Below are 16774 nucleotides of genomic sequence, written 5' to 3'. Positions count from 1 at the left end.
TCTAGCATTTAAACTACAAGATAGAAAAACAATCTCACACCTGGGTTTATTCATTCGGAGGACACAGGACTTTTTGCAAACTGCTGCTTCACGAGATAGATTTTTCCACAGGGCTCAGAAAGCTGCACATATATATATCCTATAACCACAGACAAATACCATGTAATGTGGCAGATATTTTTGTGGAAAAGTTTGCATTTTTCATGTTATAATGTAAATAGTTTAGATACAGTTTGTTCATCATTTCTGTTCAAAAAATATATATTCCATGTAATACTACATATGTGATCATCATAATAAAATAACCCAATGTATTGTACCTAATTAGCTAATGTGGCATGCTTGTAAATCTGAAATGCATGTTCAGCAGTAGCCTGACCCAAATACAGCATATCAAGAGCTTTAGGAAGTCATTACTGCCATCCCCTATTGGGTTTTTACAGCAACATACGTGCTGGGACTCGGACAATAGAGGTTTGTGGATGAAAATCTTGAAATCCTTTGCTTGTGACTAATATGAAACAGATTTTACCATACAATCATATATCACTTGGAATTGTGCAATCTAGAACTGTGCAATAAATCTGACATTTCTAGGAACGGAACGATATTGTCAGCATTATATTATCACTTCCATTCTTTTTCCTAAGTATTTGTAATGTCTTAGACTAGTTATGATATGACAGTCCTGCTGTAATTTATATTCCACATAACACCTACTTTATTTTAAGGATTTCATTTATTGTCTTTGAATAGACTTCTTATTTATAATTCTTATATATAATATTTAAACTTTGATAATATTCAAGCTTTTGTGATATTTGTTTATTATTTCATTAGTAAAAGTATTGACTTCAACAAAATGACACCTTTTTATGTAGTTTATTATTCAATCCATCTAGTCATTGGTTTGTCTTAGCTTTAGGGTATTATCTTCCTTCCCAAAGAAGTACATTCTGAGTCCATTCCCAAGTAGCACAGTGGATTAAATGGCAGACAATATAAAATTAAGAATAGCTCATTGTAGACTCTTTGACTGACAATAACATATTGATTAGGTTTAACCCGGAGGTATAATGAAATAACCCACATTTATATTTATGGTTAAAAGTATATACATTTAACATTGCTGTTAAATGTATAAACTGGCACAAGCATTGGATGGGTAGCTCTGTTTTAGTGCTGTCTAACCCGGACCTCCTCTTGGCTAGGGGTAACCTTCAGATGATGGTGAAGTCATCCTAACCCTAAACCCCAAAGCAAAATTGTTGGTACGTCCTTTGGTGAGCAGAAAATCTATTACGCAAATAGCAGCCCCGATGCCGTCCGTACACTGCACACCCTCTTCATGCCTTAAGACTCCTCCTTACAACCTCAGAAACACACTGGCGATAAGCCCCGGTTTCAGACGCACATATGCAGGAGGAGTGCGCGAGGCTGGGATCACCGGTATCGATCAAATTTCAAGCTTTGGAGCACATACACTGCACGACTGCATCCCAACCCACGACCACAAGGTTTTAACAGGAGACGTGATTGACGGCTATCCTCGGAGTGAACACAAAGACCCTGCGTGCCGTGCGCGCTGGAACCTCCCTTTACGCACACAGTGCCTGGATTTCTTTGGTGACTTTACCCCCTGCAGATCTGATTCATGACAAGACCAGGCATCCACTTACAACTTGTTTGAGGACTTGTTTACCCCCATAACTTGTTTACCCCCATAAATCCAAGGACTTCATCTTTGGCTCAGGTAGGACAGATGTGCACTATAATTTTTGTGGATTTTTGTAAATGTGGAACCAATTATAAGACGTCTTTTCGTGAACTTGAACTTTTGCGCATGCAGTATATAGACTATTATGAGCATTATTTCTGTGAACTGTGAATCATATATGAATTGGTGTAACTGTTAATGCAGTTATTAATGCAAAAGGCATCAAAATCTATAATAAACTACATTAGAAGTGACTGCACATATAACAGGTCCTTATGCGTTGTTTAGGAATTATGATTCTCCGAAAATGTCACTTGGGGCTCGTCCTTTTGTTTCTGTGCGCCTCCGCCATCGATCCAGGTAATTTTTCGATTTGTTCTTAATACACATTCCTACTTTCACTGCGTACACGCTAAGAAAACATCAGCTCCTTAAGGTCTCTTACAGAAACTTTCAAAGAACCCCACATCAATGTTTCCCTTTCAAAAACGCATCCAGTTAGAACCCATTTTGGAAGCAAATAAAGATTAATGATCCAAACAACAGGGATGTCTGGGTTATTACATGTCAATTATTCCTATTGCTTCATGTATGTCTTTTAGACGAGCCGGTGGAGGACGTGACCGTATTTGACTTATTCGAAAGCAGTGGAATCACACAGAGGACCATCGGGGTGAAAATGTTCCGTGGCCCGGACCCCGATTCTCCGGCGTATCGCTTTATCCGTTTCGACCAGCTTCCATCAGTTAAACCGCAAATTCTAGAGCAGCTCGTGCAGCAAATTCAGAACAACGAGGGCTTCACATTGACGGCGACTCTGCGTCAAGACCGCGCGTCACGCGGCACTCTGCTCTCCATCGAGGGTCCCGGCGAGCGCCGGCAGTTTGAAGTGCTTTCTGACGGCAGAGCTAACACGCTCGAGCTGGTGTACTGGTGGGCCGACGGCTCGCGTAACGTCATCGCATTTGAGGATGTGGAGCTGGTGGACTCGCAGTGGAAAAACGTCACGTTGCACGTTCACGGCGAGACGGCTACGCTGTACGTTGGCTGCAGCCTCATAGACAGCTTCATTCTCGACGAACCTTTCTACGAGCACCTGGGCGTCTCGGGTGGACGGATGTACGTGGGTAAAGGTTCCAGCCGCGAGACACATTTTAGGGTGAGAGCGCATCCTAGTTCATGGTCTACAATTAAAACTATTGTTCACAACACCCCAGATAATAAGCAATCTACGGCTGTTACACGAACCTGGCTTAGAAAAAAATAAAGGATTAGTGGGTCCGGAGATAGCAAATCCAGTACACTGAGGACTTAAGCAATGGCATTTCCAGGAGGATTATAGGCCTGGGGTAGAAAAGTGGTGACAATAAAGCACACAAAGTTGTAGGAAACACATCAATATATACACAACAACGTTGATTTGGTTACATAGAGCAAAATGAATGGCAATTAAAATAGTACTGGCTTGTTCAGAAAACTTTGGATTAATTTTTGCCCTACAGTCCTTATACTATTTGTGTACAACATACCATGATTTAAATCAATATGAGTTAGATATGATTAATTAAGATATTAGGTCTGCCAGAACTCTCAGACATGTGATTTCAGGTCGAAGACAGATATAATGTACAAGGTGGCAGGTGGTTATTGCCATCCTGTGCCAACCATGTGCTGCCACCCTTGAATTGAACGAAGAAACATACAAAAGCCAGATTCTAAATAACTAAACTACTGTATAAGTATCATGATGTTGATTTCACACAACAGGTAATTCACTCAAGCTAGAAATTTGATGTGCCACTTCTTTGTGTGTGTTCTTTGTTTAAACAATTTTTATATCCATTCTGGCTGTCTGTAAGATCTTTATATTTAATCATTATATTTATATATTTGTGTTTAGGGGCTACTGCAGAACGTGCAGTTTATTTTCGACATCCCACTTGAGGACATATTAGAGAGCCAAGGATGTGAGCTGGCAAACACAGGTATAGTGTAATGCTTTTTCTATATATATATATATATAACATTACATCTTCAGACTCTTCCAACGTAAAGTCTGTCCTAAGAAGAATAAAACAGATAAGCAGCACTTTTTATATCAGCTGAATATTGAATCTCTGAAGTCCTCACTAGAATGGGGTGACAAGTCAGCGTTTCCATGTTTGTTCCTGAAGGGCTGCAGCAAACCAGCCCTGACGCATAAATTTCAACTTATCAGATTATCAAGTATTGAATTTAATAGATTGGTTTGGATGCAGTTCAGAAAAGAAGATATGAGAGCAGTGTTTTGGAGCTCCTGGAGCAGAATTGAGGAATCTCAACACAATGGTGTTCTGGAAATATTCTATAACAGTCCAGCAAACTGTCCCTTGTGATCATGTGAGTTTTTTAAATCACTGGCTAAAGAAGGAAATCGAAATGTCCTAAGTAACTCTGATTTTCTTACACTGATCCAGAACAGACACAATAGCCAAGCAAAAGAAACGATTAGTAACAGGATAGCTTAAGTGTATATTTGCTTGACGTTGTCAATGCCATTTGCTTGAAGGCTGGTTTGTTTGTATATTCAATTTGAATAAAATCCTATTAATAATAATTTGAAACATATATATATATATATATATATATATATATATATATATATATATATATATATATATATATATATATATATATATGTGTGTGTCAGATTTTACACACAGGTAGATATTGGTTTGTTCAGTCTTGTAATAAGATATGTCCTGGACCAAAAGGTCATCCATGAAGTCATGTAATAAGAGCAGCTAAGAAGGGTTTTTACACACACACACACACACACACACACACACACACACACACACACACACACACACACACACACACACACACACACACACACACACACACATAGATAATCGATGTTACACCTAAACGTAAGTCTGATCTGACCCTTTTGGTTTTTAAAAAGACCACTTTTTGTAAAACAAACAAATAAATAAAATTAAAAATGGTCAGAATTTGGTGCTCATCAAGATATAAACACACACACACACACACACACACACACACACACACACACACACACACACACACACACACACACACACACACACACACACACACACACACAGAGCCAAGCAGCTGACCTAACAGTCATTAGGGATTTGAATGAGTTCCGCAGACATGGGACTGAAGCGTGAAAAAATTTGCTGGCTCAAGAAATAGCACTCAAGGCCAACTAGCCCTCTTGATTTAAAAATCTCCGAGGTGTCTGTATGACCAGTAAATATCTCATGTATACAGGATCTACTTGGTGGCTCATTATCTCAAAACAACTATTCTGCAAGATGTATTATGTTTCCGCTGAATTCTCTATCTAATCCTCTTTTTATCAACTGTTATGAAATTTCAGTTGAATGTTTTTCGATGAAAATGGCAGATATAATCAGTACAGAAGGCTTGACAATCAGTTGAGAAGGCTTTGTTACATTTTTGCTGTACATACAATGGATATAAGTATATAGACCAAAAAAATTTTCACCCTCAATGTGAATTTACAAGATATAAAAAAGCATAACTGTGTCTTTTCAAAACAAATACTTTGCTGAAGTACGTTTTGATTTTATTACACCACTCAGTCTTTTTGGGTAAGAATCTGTCAGCGTGGCTTGACTTGGCAATATTTTCCTTCTTTTTCTTGCAAAAACATTCTAGATCCATCAACATGTAAGGGAATCTCCTGTGCATGCCTGCTTCAGGTCACCCCACAGATTGTAGTTGGATTCAGGTCTGGGTTCTGGCTACCTCATTCATAAATATTGATTTTCCTTTGGCCATTCCTCTGTTGATTTGGATGTTTGAAAGGTAAAATTCCTTTACATATTTAGCTTGACACTCAAAGGTTTTGCGCTAAAATGGAATGGTATTTTTTTTTTTTGCTATCAATGATTCCCTCCAGCTTGATGAAAGCCCAAGGTCTGGCTGAAGCTAACTAGCTCTAACACACCATGCTACTGCCTCTATGGTGTTCTTTTAGATATGCATATTTTTTGTACCAAACATAACTTTTAGAATTATGGAATTATTATACTCTTTGACATTGGGCACATCAGACCTTAACAAATTTGGCCACATAATTTGGAGTGATGTTTTTTGTGAGAAAAGGGTTCTGTCTAGCCACGCTAACCTGTAGCTCAGACGTGAAAAATATGAAAGATTGTCACATGCATAAAGTAATCAGTACTCTCCTGGCAGGCTCCCTTTGAATTATTTTTTGTTCTTTTACAAATCTTGGAGGGACGTGCTGTTCTCGGTGACGTGGTACTCCGTTCTCTCTGTTTACAGGGTTCCATGGTACATCTAATGTTTTGGGGAAAAATGTATACCGCACTCTTGAATGATACTTTTCAACAAGTGAGATAGCATGCATGCTTTGCAAGATTTGTGTGGCCTATTGCTTCAGCAGCTGGATGTAACCGAGAAGATTTAAAGAAACCCTATGAAACAGCTGATCTTTATCTGGGGTTAATCAGAATCAGTTTATTGATGACAGATGTATGATAATTACGTTTGAATATGAGATTGAATGTGATTCATTCTGAACATAGCCACATTCATAATTATATAAGGGTGGGTACACTTATGCAGCCAGGTTATTGTCGTTTTTTTTTTTTTTTTGGTAACTTTCCTGTTTTGCCCTCAGTTGTTTTTGACTGTTTTCATTTTTTTTAATGTAATTTCAAATTGAGGGTGGAGTTCAGATAAATGATTTAGCTTTTGTGTATAAATTGTTTTCTATCCGTTGTACAAGGAAGGGAAGTATGAAGAGTGCTTGGAAAATGAAATGATGTTTGATAAGAAAAATGCTTGCTTTACGACGCTGGCTTTCCTCTTTATTTCTCTTTGAGGAATGTAGTATTTATGTTCAAGATTTATCAGTGAGAAAGAGAAGGAGACGGAAGTGAAAACAAGAAATATGTTACACAACTAGCAAAAGCAACTTCTACTGTACATATGGCTGTTAAATGAATTTATCCATATTAAATCTAATTTTGAATAAATCTAATTAACTGGTATTTATCTACAGTATGCATTGCAAAACTTTGAGGAACATTGTTATAGTGACATATAGTCAGTGGTCCATCCCCAAAAGGCACAATAGTTTTATGGACATAATTTCCTTTTTAATAATAACGTTAAATTTGCCCCCCCAATCAAGTCCATGTACTGGCTCAAAGCTTATTGTTGCACATGTATGATGTCACTCCAGCAAAGGCTTCTAGCCATAATTTCACTTGGAAAAGCTTTTTTATATTTAAACCTTTCACATAATGAGGGTTCATTTCAATCAGGTTTAGACGACATGCTGAGGACCCCTTCCAAGCTTTTCTGCACGGTCTCTGTTTCCATATTCGCACACAGCCAGGCACATTCTAGCAGTATGCACGGGTAGCATGGGAAACGCTGATTGCTATCCCATCCACAAGGGCAACAGTACTGGAAATGACCCTGGCCTCCCATGGACTCCCATAACTCTAAATTACTACTCCTGACACTCACTTTTCCAGAACACATTTGCTGTTCTTTAGGCTGAATCCCATACATGTGACTTTTTTTTTAAGAAACTGAACATACATGTAAAACAAGCTAAAGTACAAGGGGATTACTAGGGAAACTAGAATAGGTCAAATACTGTACACATTCACATTCCATACTTTCTCCTGGATGACTGACAGCATGATGTAACTGAATTGTTACATTAGACAAATGAATGTCCCATTGTACGGTGCTTTGTCTGACACCCTTTAACACTTTAACTATCATGCATTTGTCTGCCTTTCTTTGCACAGAGGAGCTGAACACAGTAAGTGAGAGCGCTGAACTTGTGGATGTTGCCTCCTCCATCTCTACTAACTTGATCAGCCCGAACACAGACCCCCCAACACAGAGCCCCTCTGAGATGATGTGTGAGCGTTCGTGTGAGGAGTTGGCTAACCTCTTCCAAGAGCTCAAGGGCCTCCGGGTTGTTGTTAGCAACCTCATTGATGGCTTGCAGAAAGTGGTGAGTCTCTCAGAAAGTCTTTTTTGAGTTGAGACCGGCATGTCATTCTGCTGGTTTTGTGAACAGTCCCAGAAAAAAAGTGAAGTTGGAAATCCCACTGAGGCATTTTCATTGTTTCCGATTGCTTAAGCTGGGTAATTGGGTCATAATTGGTGTTTACACACATACCTGTGGAAGGAATTCTTGCGCAGTAAATCAGTTTTATGCACTTTTATAGACGTGTGGAAATTTATGACTATTTGATTAAGCTTGCTGCGTTAACCATATATCTGTATGTACTTGGGTAAATAGAACCCTAGTTGAAAAAAAAAAAAACAGCTCCATCTGGCACACGATTATGGGGATACTCATTTGTTTAGTACTGGATTTCAGACTGAGGAGAACACTGCTATGCGTGAGGCCTTAAATAAGATGCAGGATCCGGTGCAGCAGAGCATTTGCTGGCAGGATGGGCGACAGTTTGAGAATAAGGAGGACTGGATTGTGGATAGCTGCACAAAATGCACATGCCAGGATGGTAAGGTGGTCTGCCGTCAGATCACTTGCCCACCAGTATCCTGCGCCAATCCATCCTTCATTGATGGGGAGTGCTGTCCTGTTTGCCTTCGTAAGTGATTCTCACACTTCATATATCATATTTTTTTAGGTTATTGTGTTACAGCTTAAAAAAATGTCTTACTTTGTGTCTGTCTTGGGGTACAGCAATGGAAAGTGAGGATGGCTGGTCTCCATGGTCAGAGTGGACTCAGTGTACAGTCACCTGTGGCAGCGGTACGCAACAAAGGGGAAGATCATGTGACGACACCAGCAACACATGCTCTGGACCCTCGATCCAGACTCGGAGGTGTAGCTTAGGAAAATGTGACCGCAGAGGTATGGAAAACATTTTCTTTGTGCCAGTCATAATTCTCTGTGGGGCAAGTGGAAAAAGTGGGGCAAATGGAGAAAACATTGAGATCCTGTGTGTTTAGTTCGTCAGGATGGTGGTTGGAGTCTGTGGTCACCCTGGTCTTCGTGCTCAGTGACATGTGGGGAAGGGCTGATTACTCGCATCCGTCATTGTAACTCCCCTATTCCTCAGCGAGGAGGTAAAGACTGCGATGGCGAAGGACGAGAGACACAAAGGTGCCAGGCTATGCCCTGCCCGAGTGAGTTTGAGCGATACACACATATGCTCATTTAAATCCCATCCTTTCCCTGCTGCCCAAAGCTAAGAATGAGAGAGCGAGAGAGTGATGTCATTCTTTCCAGGCATCATATTATCCTTAGAGCCTGGAGGAAACACAGCTATAGGGCTGGCAAATCATACCACAGAGGCTTATGGATAAGACTCCCATGACACGCCCAATAAATGAGATTGTCCAGAGGGAAACAAGAGGCAACTGTGTTGAGTTGGAAGCAGAATAGGGTTTTTATAGCCAGAATAATCACTGGTTTAAGATCTAGCCAATCACTTGAATAGTTAAATGAATGTTTTAGCTGGTGAAAGCTTCAAAGATAGCCAGTGTGCACTTTACTTTGCTTACTTTATCTATTAATGGGCAGGATGTGTTTCAACTCGCACATCCTTTACCATTTTATGACCATTTTATGATAACTTTAAAAGTAGTAGACAGACATCTGTATGAGCTTCTGTACTGTATGCACATTACGTATATGAATATTGAAAATCTGATATCGATTTTCATTTTTTCTGCTAATTTGAAGCCAAAGCTAAATTAGTGCTTTGCCATCTCCTATTTAATAGGTATAATTATGCATTTTTCCAATTTCCCAAAAGAGAACAAAAAGAACATAAAAAACAAATCACAAACAGGGAAAAACATCTAACCAAAGAACAGATGTCGTGTCAAAGTAAATGCATACCCCTGAAGTTGAAGCAAAACAAAATCTTTCCATCACATAAACATTATTCTCACCATGCCACAATAAGTGTTTCTTGAACCCTGATCTGAGACTAGAGCTGACATGTGTATTCTAAAGCTAAATGTAATTGATGTATATGAGGTATATCTGTTCAAACAGTTGATGGTGGCTGGGGCCCGTGGTCGCCTTGGGCAACCTGCTCAGCTACATGTGGTGGGGGTCTGAAAAGTCGTGAGAGAGAGTGTAATAGCCCTGTTCCACAGCATGGGGGCCGGAAATGTATGGGAGATTCTATTGAAAATGAAGTATGCAACAAAAAGGATTGCCCTATTAGTGAGTATCCATTATTTCTTTTGTCATAGAACAGGTTTTTGTTCTTTATTGTTCACATTAATTGAACAATGCATGAGAAATTAAAATATTCTTCGGATTTTTTGTGTTAGATGGATGTCTTTCAAATCCTTGCTTTGGAGGTGTGGACTGTAGCACTGCTAATGATGGCTCTTGGGAATGTGGGCCTTGTCCACCAGGTTACCGTGGTAATGGCACTTTCTGTGAAGATGTGAATGAGGTAAGTAATCTGGTAGAAGAATGAACACATCAAGAATATTATGTACATTTTCTGCTCAGGACAATTTCAAGCTGTTAATCTCCCTGTGGTCTTGTGCAGTGTGATATGGTGTCAGATGTGTGTCATAAAGTGGGTGGGTTTCAGCAGTGTGTGAATACAGACCCAGGATTTCACTGCCTACCATGCCCTCCACGTTACAAAGGCTCACAACCGTATGGCCTTGGAGTGGAGTCAGCTAAAACAAACAAACAGGTCAAACAGAATGAACAGAGTATATTCATTCCTCTACAAGAGCTACTGTACAAAAACTGATGATTCCTGAGCTGTGTTTTAAGCCATGTCTTTCTTTGATTTATTTTTTTTTTGAATAGGTGTGTGAACCTTACAACCCATGTAAAGACAATACCCACAGCTGTCATAAGAACGCTGAGTGTATCTTCCTTAGCCACGTCACAGAGCCCATGTACAAGTGCGAGTGTCGCATTGGTTATGCTGGAGATGGCATTATATGTGGAGAGGACTTTGATCTTGATGGTTGGCCCAATCAGGATCTGGTGTGTGGAGCCAATGCTACATACCATTGCAAAAAGGTACTGCATAGCTGATATTTATTAAATGAGCTATATGCCAGTATATCCCTGACAAACAATATAATGATTAAGATATTATTCTGGAGTGACAAGGGGACAGTGTGTTTTATAGACTTTTGAAAAACATTAGGAAAAAAATGATTCACCCATAATGTCCTGCACGTTGAAAAAAATGAAGCATTTGTCTTTAATATACCATTCTCTCAAAGAAAACATGCAGTAATATATTTCACGTGCAGCAAAACCTTTGTATGTCTTTCATCTGGAGTTTTTAAATAGGGGGAATAAAAGTACAAGAAGAACTCACAAAAGTAATGATTTCATCGTTCTTCATGTTTGATGGATAATTGGCTGGTTATGTAATAACACACCCTGGAAAGAAACCAAAACTGCAATCTGCAAGTTGTTATATAATAATAAGGTTAGGACGTACAACATATGTACAAAACATGCACGAAAAAGAACAACAAATAGTAAACAAGCACCTGGGAAAATGAAGTGTAACACAGTCAACTGACTTTATGACTTCCCCTAGATTTCATCGTGTAAATGGGGTCGAACACTTAAACACTTATCATTTTCACAGCATTATTCATTTAATAACCATTTTTAGGACAACTGCCCAACACTTCCCAACTCTGGTCAAGAAGACCTTGACGGTGATGGACAGGGAGATGCCTGTGACAAGGATGATGACAATGATGAAATTGTGGATGAACGGGTGAGTGTTTTTCACAGTTTGTCACAAGCGAGCTAACTAGCACTGACTAGAACAATGTGCATAATGAATACACAATTCTGTGTTCTAACCATGTAAAATATTAAATTTACTATATTACTTTCAGGACAACTGCCCGCTAATGTACAACCCTCGGCAATATGACTACGATAAAGATGCTGTAGGTGATCGGTGCGATAACTGCCCCTATGAGCCCAACCCTGCTCAGACCGACACAGACAACAATGGCGAAGGAGACGCCTGTGCGATCGACATCGATGGAGATGGTACAAGACATGACCTATCCTTAATATATTACTGACATATCTTATTACCATTACATTACCATAAAAACAGGTAATGGTTATAAATGTTTCTTTTCTTTTCTTGATTTTCAGAGATTCTGAATGAGAAAGACAACTGTCCATTTGTTTACAATACTGACCAGAAAGACACAGATTTAGATGGTGTTGGTGACCAGTGTGATAACTGCCCTCTCATCCACAACCCACAGCAGGTCAGGACATTAAAACATGAGCATGAACTATTTCTGGGAAATAAATGTGAGAAAGCCTCATTCCTACTGCCCTGTTTTGTAGACGGATGCAGATAACGATTTGATCGGGGACCAGTGTGATAATAACCAGGACATCGATGAGGATGGCCATCAAAATAACCTGGATAACTGTCCCTATATTGCCAATGCTAACCAAGCAGACCATGACAATGATGGTAAAGGAGATGCCTGTGACCATGATGATGACAATGATGGAATTCCTGATGACAGGGACAACTGCAGGCTTGTGCCTAATCCAGATCAGGTTGATGCAAACGGTGAGGGCAGGATAAGTCTCACTTTGACCATGTGGAAGCTCTTGAGGCATCACTATCTCTAAGCTACTTTGTAAAATACTCTGTGATAACGTACTGTAGTAGGTCAAGGGTTCAAACCTACCTCGGGGCAAATTCCTCCTTCACTAAAATGGGATTAGACTTGAAATGAAGCTAAAATGCTAATACCCCGACAGCCAGAGTCATTAGTCCATATTTGCCTATACTGATTAAAATAAATGAATTTGGTTTCAGGGTTATATATGACAGGAATGCACCTAATGCTGTGGCCTGCAGAAAGCAAGCGCTGTGGGTGAGGATTTGAGAGAGGTAGGGGTCGCCTGGGGCAACAGTGATTTGTGATATGTTGAAACAAAGGCTTGTGAAGACTCTGCAGAAAATCAGGGAACTCTGAGACATGATACACATTTCTCCTGGAATGTTCCTCTGGGCTTCTCACATGTGTTTATTCCAGCGTATGAGGCTTCCTTCATTTGTGTGGGGTCCAAGCCTTTATTATTATGGTACATTTCATGTTTTCTATGAAGGTAATCCAAGACCCTGTCTCATAAAATATGAGAAAATAAAAAGAGCATGATAGGAGAAGCAATATGAAATACATCAATTCTAACTGGCACAAAAATGCAGAAGATCTGTATCTAAAGTTTTAATGACTGTCTTCAGTTAGTATCAAATTTAAATTCAGGATAATTATGATGGAACGGTGGATACAGATTTGTACAACTTTCGACGTCGTTGTGTTTTCAAGATATTTGTTTGAACTAAAACCCTACCATTTTTGTGGATTTTTGTATTTGTTTTACATATGACGCATTTGATTGGTGGTTGATAACTTGTGAATGCATTCCGCAGGAGATGGTCGCGGTGATGCCTGTAAAGATGACTTTGACAACGACAACATTCCTGACCTCTTCGACGCTTGCCCAGAGAACAATGGCATCAGTGTTACAGACTTCAGGAAGTTTCAGATGGTGCACCTGGACCCCAAGGGAACCCTTCAGATCGACCCCCACTGGGTGGTGAGAAACCAGGGCAAAGAACTGGTTCAGACTGCAAATTCTGACCCTGGAATTGCAGTCGGTATGCAAACAGAATGACAAAGCCAATTAGTATTCACTCTTCTTTATGTTTACTCAGCATTTATAGCATTTTCATTTGCAACGACAGGCTTTGATGAGTTCAGTGCTGTGGATTTCAGCGGAACCTTCTATGTGAACACGGATCGGGATGATGACTATGCAGGTTTTGTGTTCGGCTATCAGTCCAGTCGACGCTTCTATGTGGTCATGTGGAAACAGATAACGCAGACCTACTGGGAGGACAAGCCATCGAAAGCCTTTGGTATCTCTGGAGTATCACTTAAAGTTGTCAACTCCACCACTGGCACTGGAGAGTATCTACGCAATGCCCTCTGGCACACAGGCAACACTAAAAACCAGGTGGGCTTGCACCTTCTATATCAGCCATCCTGAAAGACCCCTTGATAAAGATGCTATAAAGTTATAAAGAAGATCATTTGAAACATGTTTGTTAAACAAACTGCAGTGCAGAGCTGCTAATATTCATGGCTCACCCATGAATAACAACTCTTTAAATGGAATTTGAGAAACATGCTTGTTTTGTCTGTGATACGTTCAGGTACGAACACTCTGGCATGATCCAAAGAACATTGGCTGGAAAGACTACACTGCTTACCGCTGGCATCTTATCCACAGACCCAAGACTGGTTTCATTAGGTATGGACTCACTCCTGGGTCACATTCTGTTCTTGAACAGTTATAACAGTTAATGCCCATAAATCTTATTTATTGAAGAATGTGTTTGAAATATTATTTTCGTTTGTATTAAAATGATTGCGTAAAAAGTCTAGATCTATAATCAGGAATAATTTAGATGCAGAAACCATGATCCCTTACAGTATATATGTATCTTGATGCAAAAAAGTGATGCAACATTCAATCTTTTACGTTGGATAAAAGGGAAGTGTGATTTATTTTCTGTCTCTTGTTTGCCTTCAGGGTTGTAGTGTATGAAGGCAAGCAGATCATGGCAGACTCAGGGCCTATCTATGACAAGACGTTTGCTGGTGGTAGACTAGGGTTGTTCGTCTTCTCTCAAGAGCTTGTCTTCTTCTCTGACCTCAAATATGAATGCAGAGGTGAGACCCATTGACTGAGATTGCAGATTATTTGTATATTTAGTGCAATGTTTAATGACGTAATTAACATGTTTTTTTTTTGTTGCTTTACAGACAACTGATTCTATGACTTTACACCTCCTGTCATTGAAATCTAAACTCAGAACAAGAGTTTCAGACCAGTCTTCTGAGAACATCTGCAGTGTTTTTCCACTTTATTAGAACGCACAGATTTATGAACTCCAGGGGCCTTCGTCAGACTCCATCTTGGACACCCAAGATAAGCGTTTAAGTTACTACAGTACATTCCTGTGTATTTTTAAGTGCCTCCGCAGCTTTGTTGCACAAATACCCTTCATGATAACAATTAAGTCCTGTCTTCTTGAATATAAACCCAAGGGTTTTAAATATTATACATTTTTTTATGTAGTCTTGTAGTCTTTTTGAATGTGTTATATTAGTCATAAGTAGTTTTGCATTGGTTACAAGTGCTGATTTGAGATGTATGATATTCAGAATAATACCGTTTCTGTTGTAACTTATTTTTCTGTTGTGCAAGTTTATGAATTAACAAGTTGTTTTTTTGCTTTTGCCAAAAATTGTAAATACTTATTTATTAGTTTTCACAGACATTAAAAATCATAACTGAATTGTAAAAATCTTATAAAGTACTTCTGCCGTTAAAATATATTCCCTACTAGGCATTAAAGGTATCGGAGTTTTTAACGGTAGTGAACCATTAGACATGATTGTGTTAATTACAATGATTTAGTTAAATACTCAATAATTCAGCATTTATATGGCCAAGAATTTTTTTCATGTGTCGGGATAGAATTTAACTTAAAAACGTAAAATAAACCTAAAAATAATTTCAATGGTTTCCAGTCATTATATGTTAGATATCTTTATTTAACAGAATGAAGAGCAAAAAAAAAAAGATATAATATGTTTGTAAATGAAGCCAATGTGAATAAATATAGATGAGTGACATATTAAAGGAAAAACCAACACAGTGTCTTTCCTTTAATTTGTTACACGTCTCTATATGTGGTTGGAGGTGGCATTACTTACTGTTCAAGTGACATAGAGTGACATGATGATTTAACACAAATTAGTGTTGCACTACTTTGGTGTAGTTGTAGATATGAATATCAAGTAGCACAGATCTTACTTTTCCATCAGCATCATAAAGAAAAGTAAAGTAGTATATAGAGTGAATATAGAAAAGGAAATCGAAGACAAAGAGTCCGTTCTATTGTCTTTTTTTTTGTTCAAAGAACTACCGGACATCACAGATTGTACTTGCAATAATGAACCACTAGAAGCCAAAAAAGCCAGATAACCAGTAGGCTAAACCAGGTTCATGCTCAATGAAACACAATAAACACATAGAATCAGTTAGCAGTAGTTTTTTTTTTTAGTTCTGAGAGTGAAGTATCATGTTCTTTTTAAATGAATGGCATTAAACTCATTAAAAAAGAACTTAATGACTGATCCACCATCAGTGGGTCTGTAATTTCTGCATGTATACCTACAATGCCTTAACCAGTTTCATATTTTGTATCACATTCCAGTTCCTCTACATTGTAGAGCTAAATGTTGTCTTTTTATGTATATTGAAGCAATTTTTTTGTCGCAAACTTGACGTTTGAAATAAATACATTATATAAAAGGGTTAATAAAAATATCTATTCATTGTATTTTTTATCTACTTTTCTTTTGGAAATACGAAAGGTGCAAATTAACATTATCTTACACACACACACACACACACACACACACACACACACACACACACACACACACACACACACACACACACACACACACACACACACACACACACACTTTCATCTAACCTAAATGATGCTTACTATAATTAAAGTAATTCAATAAATGAACAAAGATAAAAAAACTATGTAAGTATTGTGTATAGATAACACTGAGAGAACACTAAAGTCCTGTTTTTAAGCTCTCTTGTGATTTATGCAGTAAAGACAGTTAGGACATACCAGAAAAGGTTTTCAAGACAGGTTATATACTATGTTAATATCAGTTTTGATGATCGTCTGAGGTGAAGGCATCAGCCTTGTGATAAAAATGGCTCTAATGAAATCCCTCTGTGAATTTTTGGCTGTGCTAAAATCCACAGCTGTAAATCAATCCCAGCAATTGACTATATGGAAATAGCACGTTAAAATGTGAAGGATGATGAGGCTATCCAACTCTGGATGCTCTTTTCTGTTATTAAGTCATGTCTTAGAGTAAGTGAGGAGATTGAAG

The 16774-nt window shown here is 38.7% G+C and overlaps 1 protein-coding gene across 1 annotated transcript; it reads left to right on the top strand.

Annotated features, from left to right (window-relative positions):
• The first annotated feature begins 1339 nt into the window (after window positions 1-1339).
• Window positions 1340-16191, top strand: thbs2b (thrombospondin 2b). The gene is made up of 21 exons (XM_027140645.2): window positions 1340-1753; window positions 2006-2077; window positions 2320-2876; window positions 3618-3702; window positions 7546-7757; window positions 8130-8364; window positions 8460-8630; window positions 8729-8905; window positions 9783-9956; window positions 10067-10194; window positions 10294-10446; window positions 10566-10784; window positions 11398-11505; window positions 11630-11789; window positions 11901-12019; window positions 12102-12336; window positions 13207-13434; window positions 13522-13793; window positions 13993-14090; window positions 14373-14512; window positions 14606-16191. The coding sequence occupies exons 2-21, from the start codon at window positions 2011-2013 to the stop codon at window positions 14611-14613; spliced, it is 3546 nt and encodes a 1181-aa protein (XP_026996446.1). The 5' UTR covers window positions 1340-1753; window positions 2006-2010; the 3' UTR covers window positions 14614-16191.
• Window positions 16192-16774: the final 583 nt, after the last annotated feature.

Source organism: Tachysurus fulvidraco, chromosome 8 (assembly GCF_022655615.1).
Source record: "Tachysurus fulvidraco isolate hzauxx_2018 chromosome 8, HZAU_PFXX_2.0, whole genome shotgun sequence".
Classification (NCBI taxonomy): domain Eukaryota; kingdom Metazoa; phylum Chordata; class Actinopteri; order Siluriformes; family Bagridae; genus Tachysurus; species Tachysurus fulvidraco.
This window is presented reverse-complemented; position numbering and strand designations above follow the sequence as displayed.

Bases quoted from the DNA above. Each gene is read 5' to 3' on its own strand.
- thbs2b (XM_027140645.2), top strand. From the start codon at position 2,011: ATGATTCTCCGAAAATGTCACTTGGGGCTCGTCCTTTTGTTTCTGTGC. The intron at 11,790-11,900 runs GTACAAGACATG...CTTGATTTTCAG, and splicing joins GATCGACATCGATGGAGATG to AGATTCTGAATGAGAAAGAC. The intron at 12,337-13,206 runs GTGAGGGCAGGA...TGCATTCCGCAG, and splicing joins AGATCAGGTTGATGCAAACG to GAGATGGTCGCGGTGATGCC.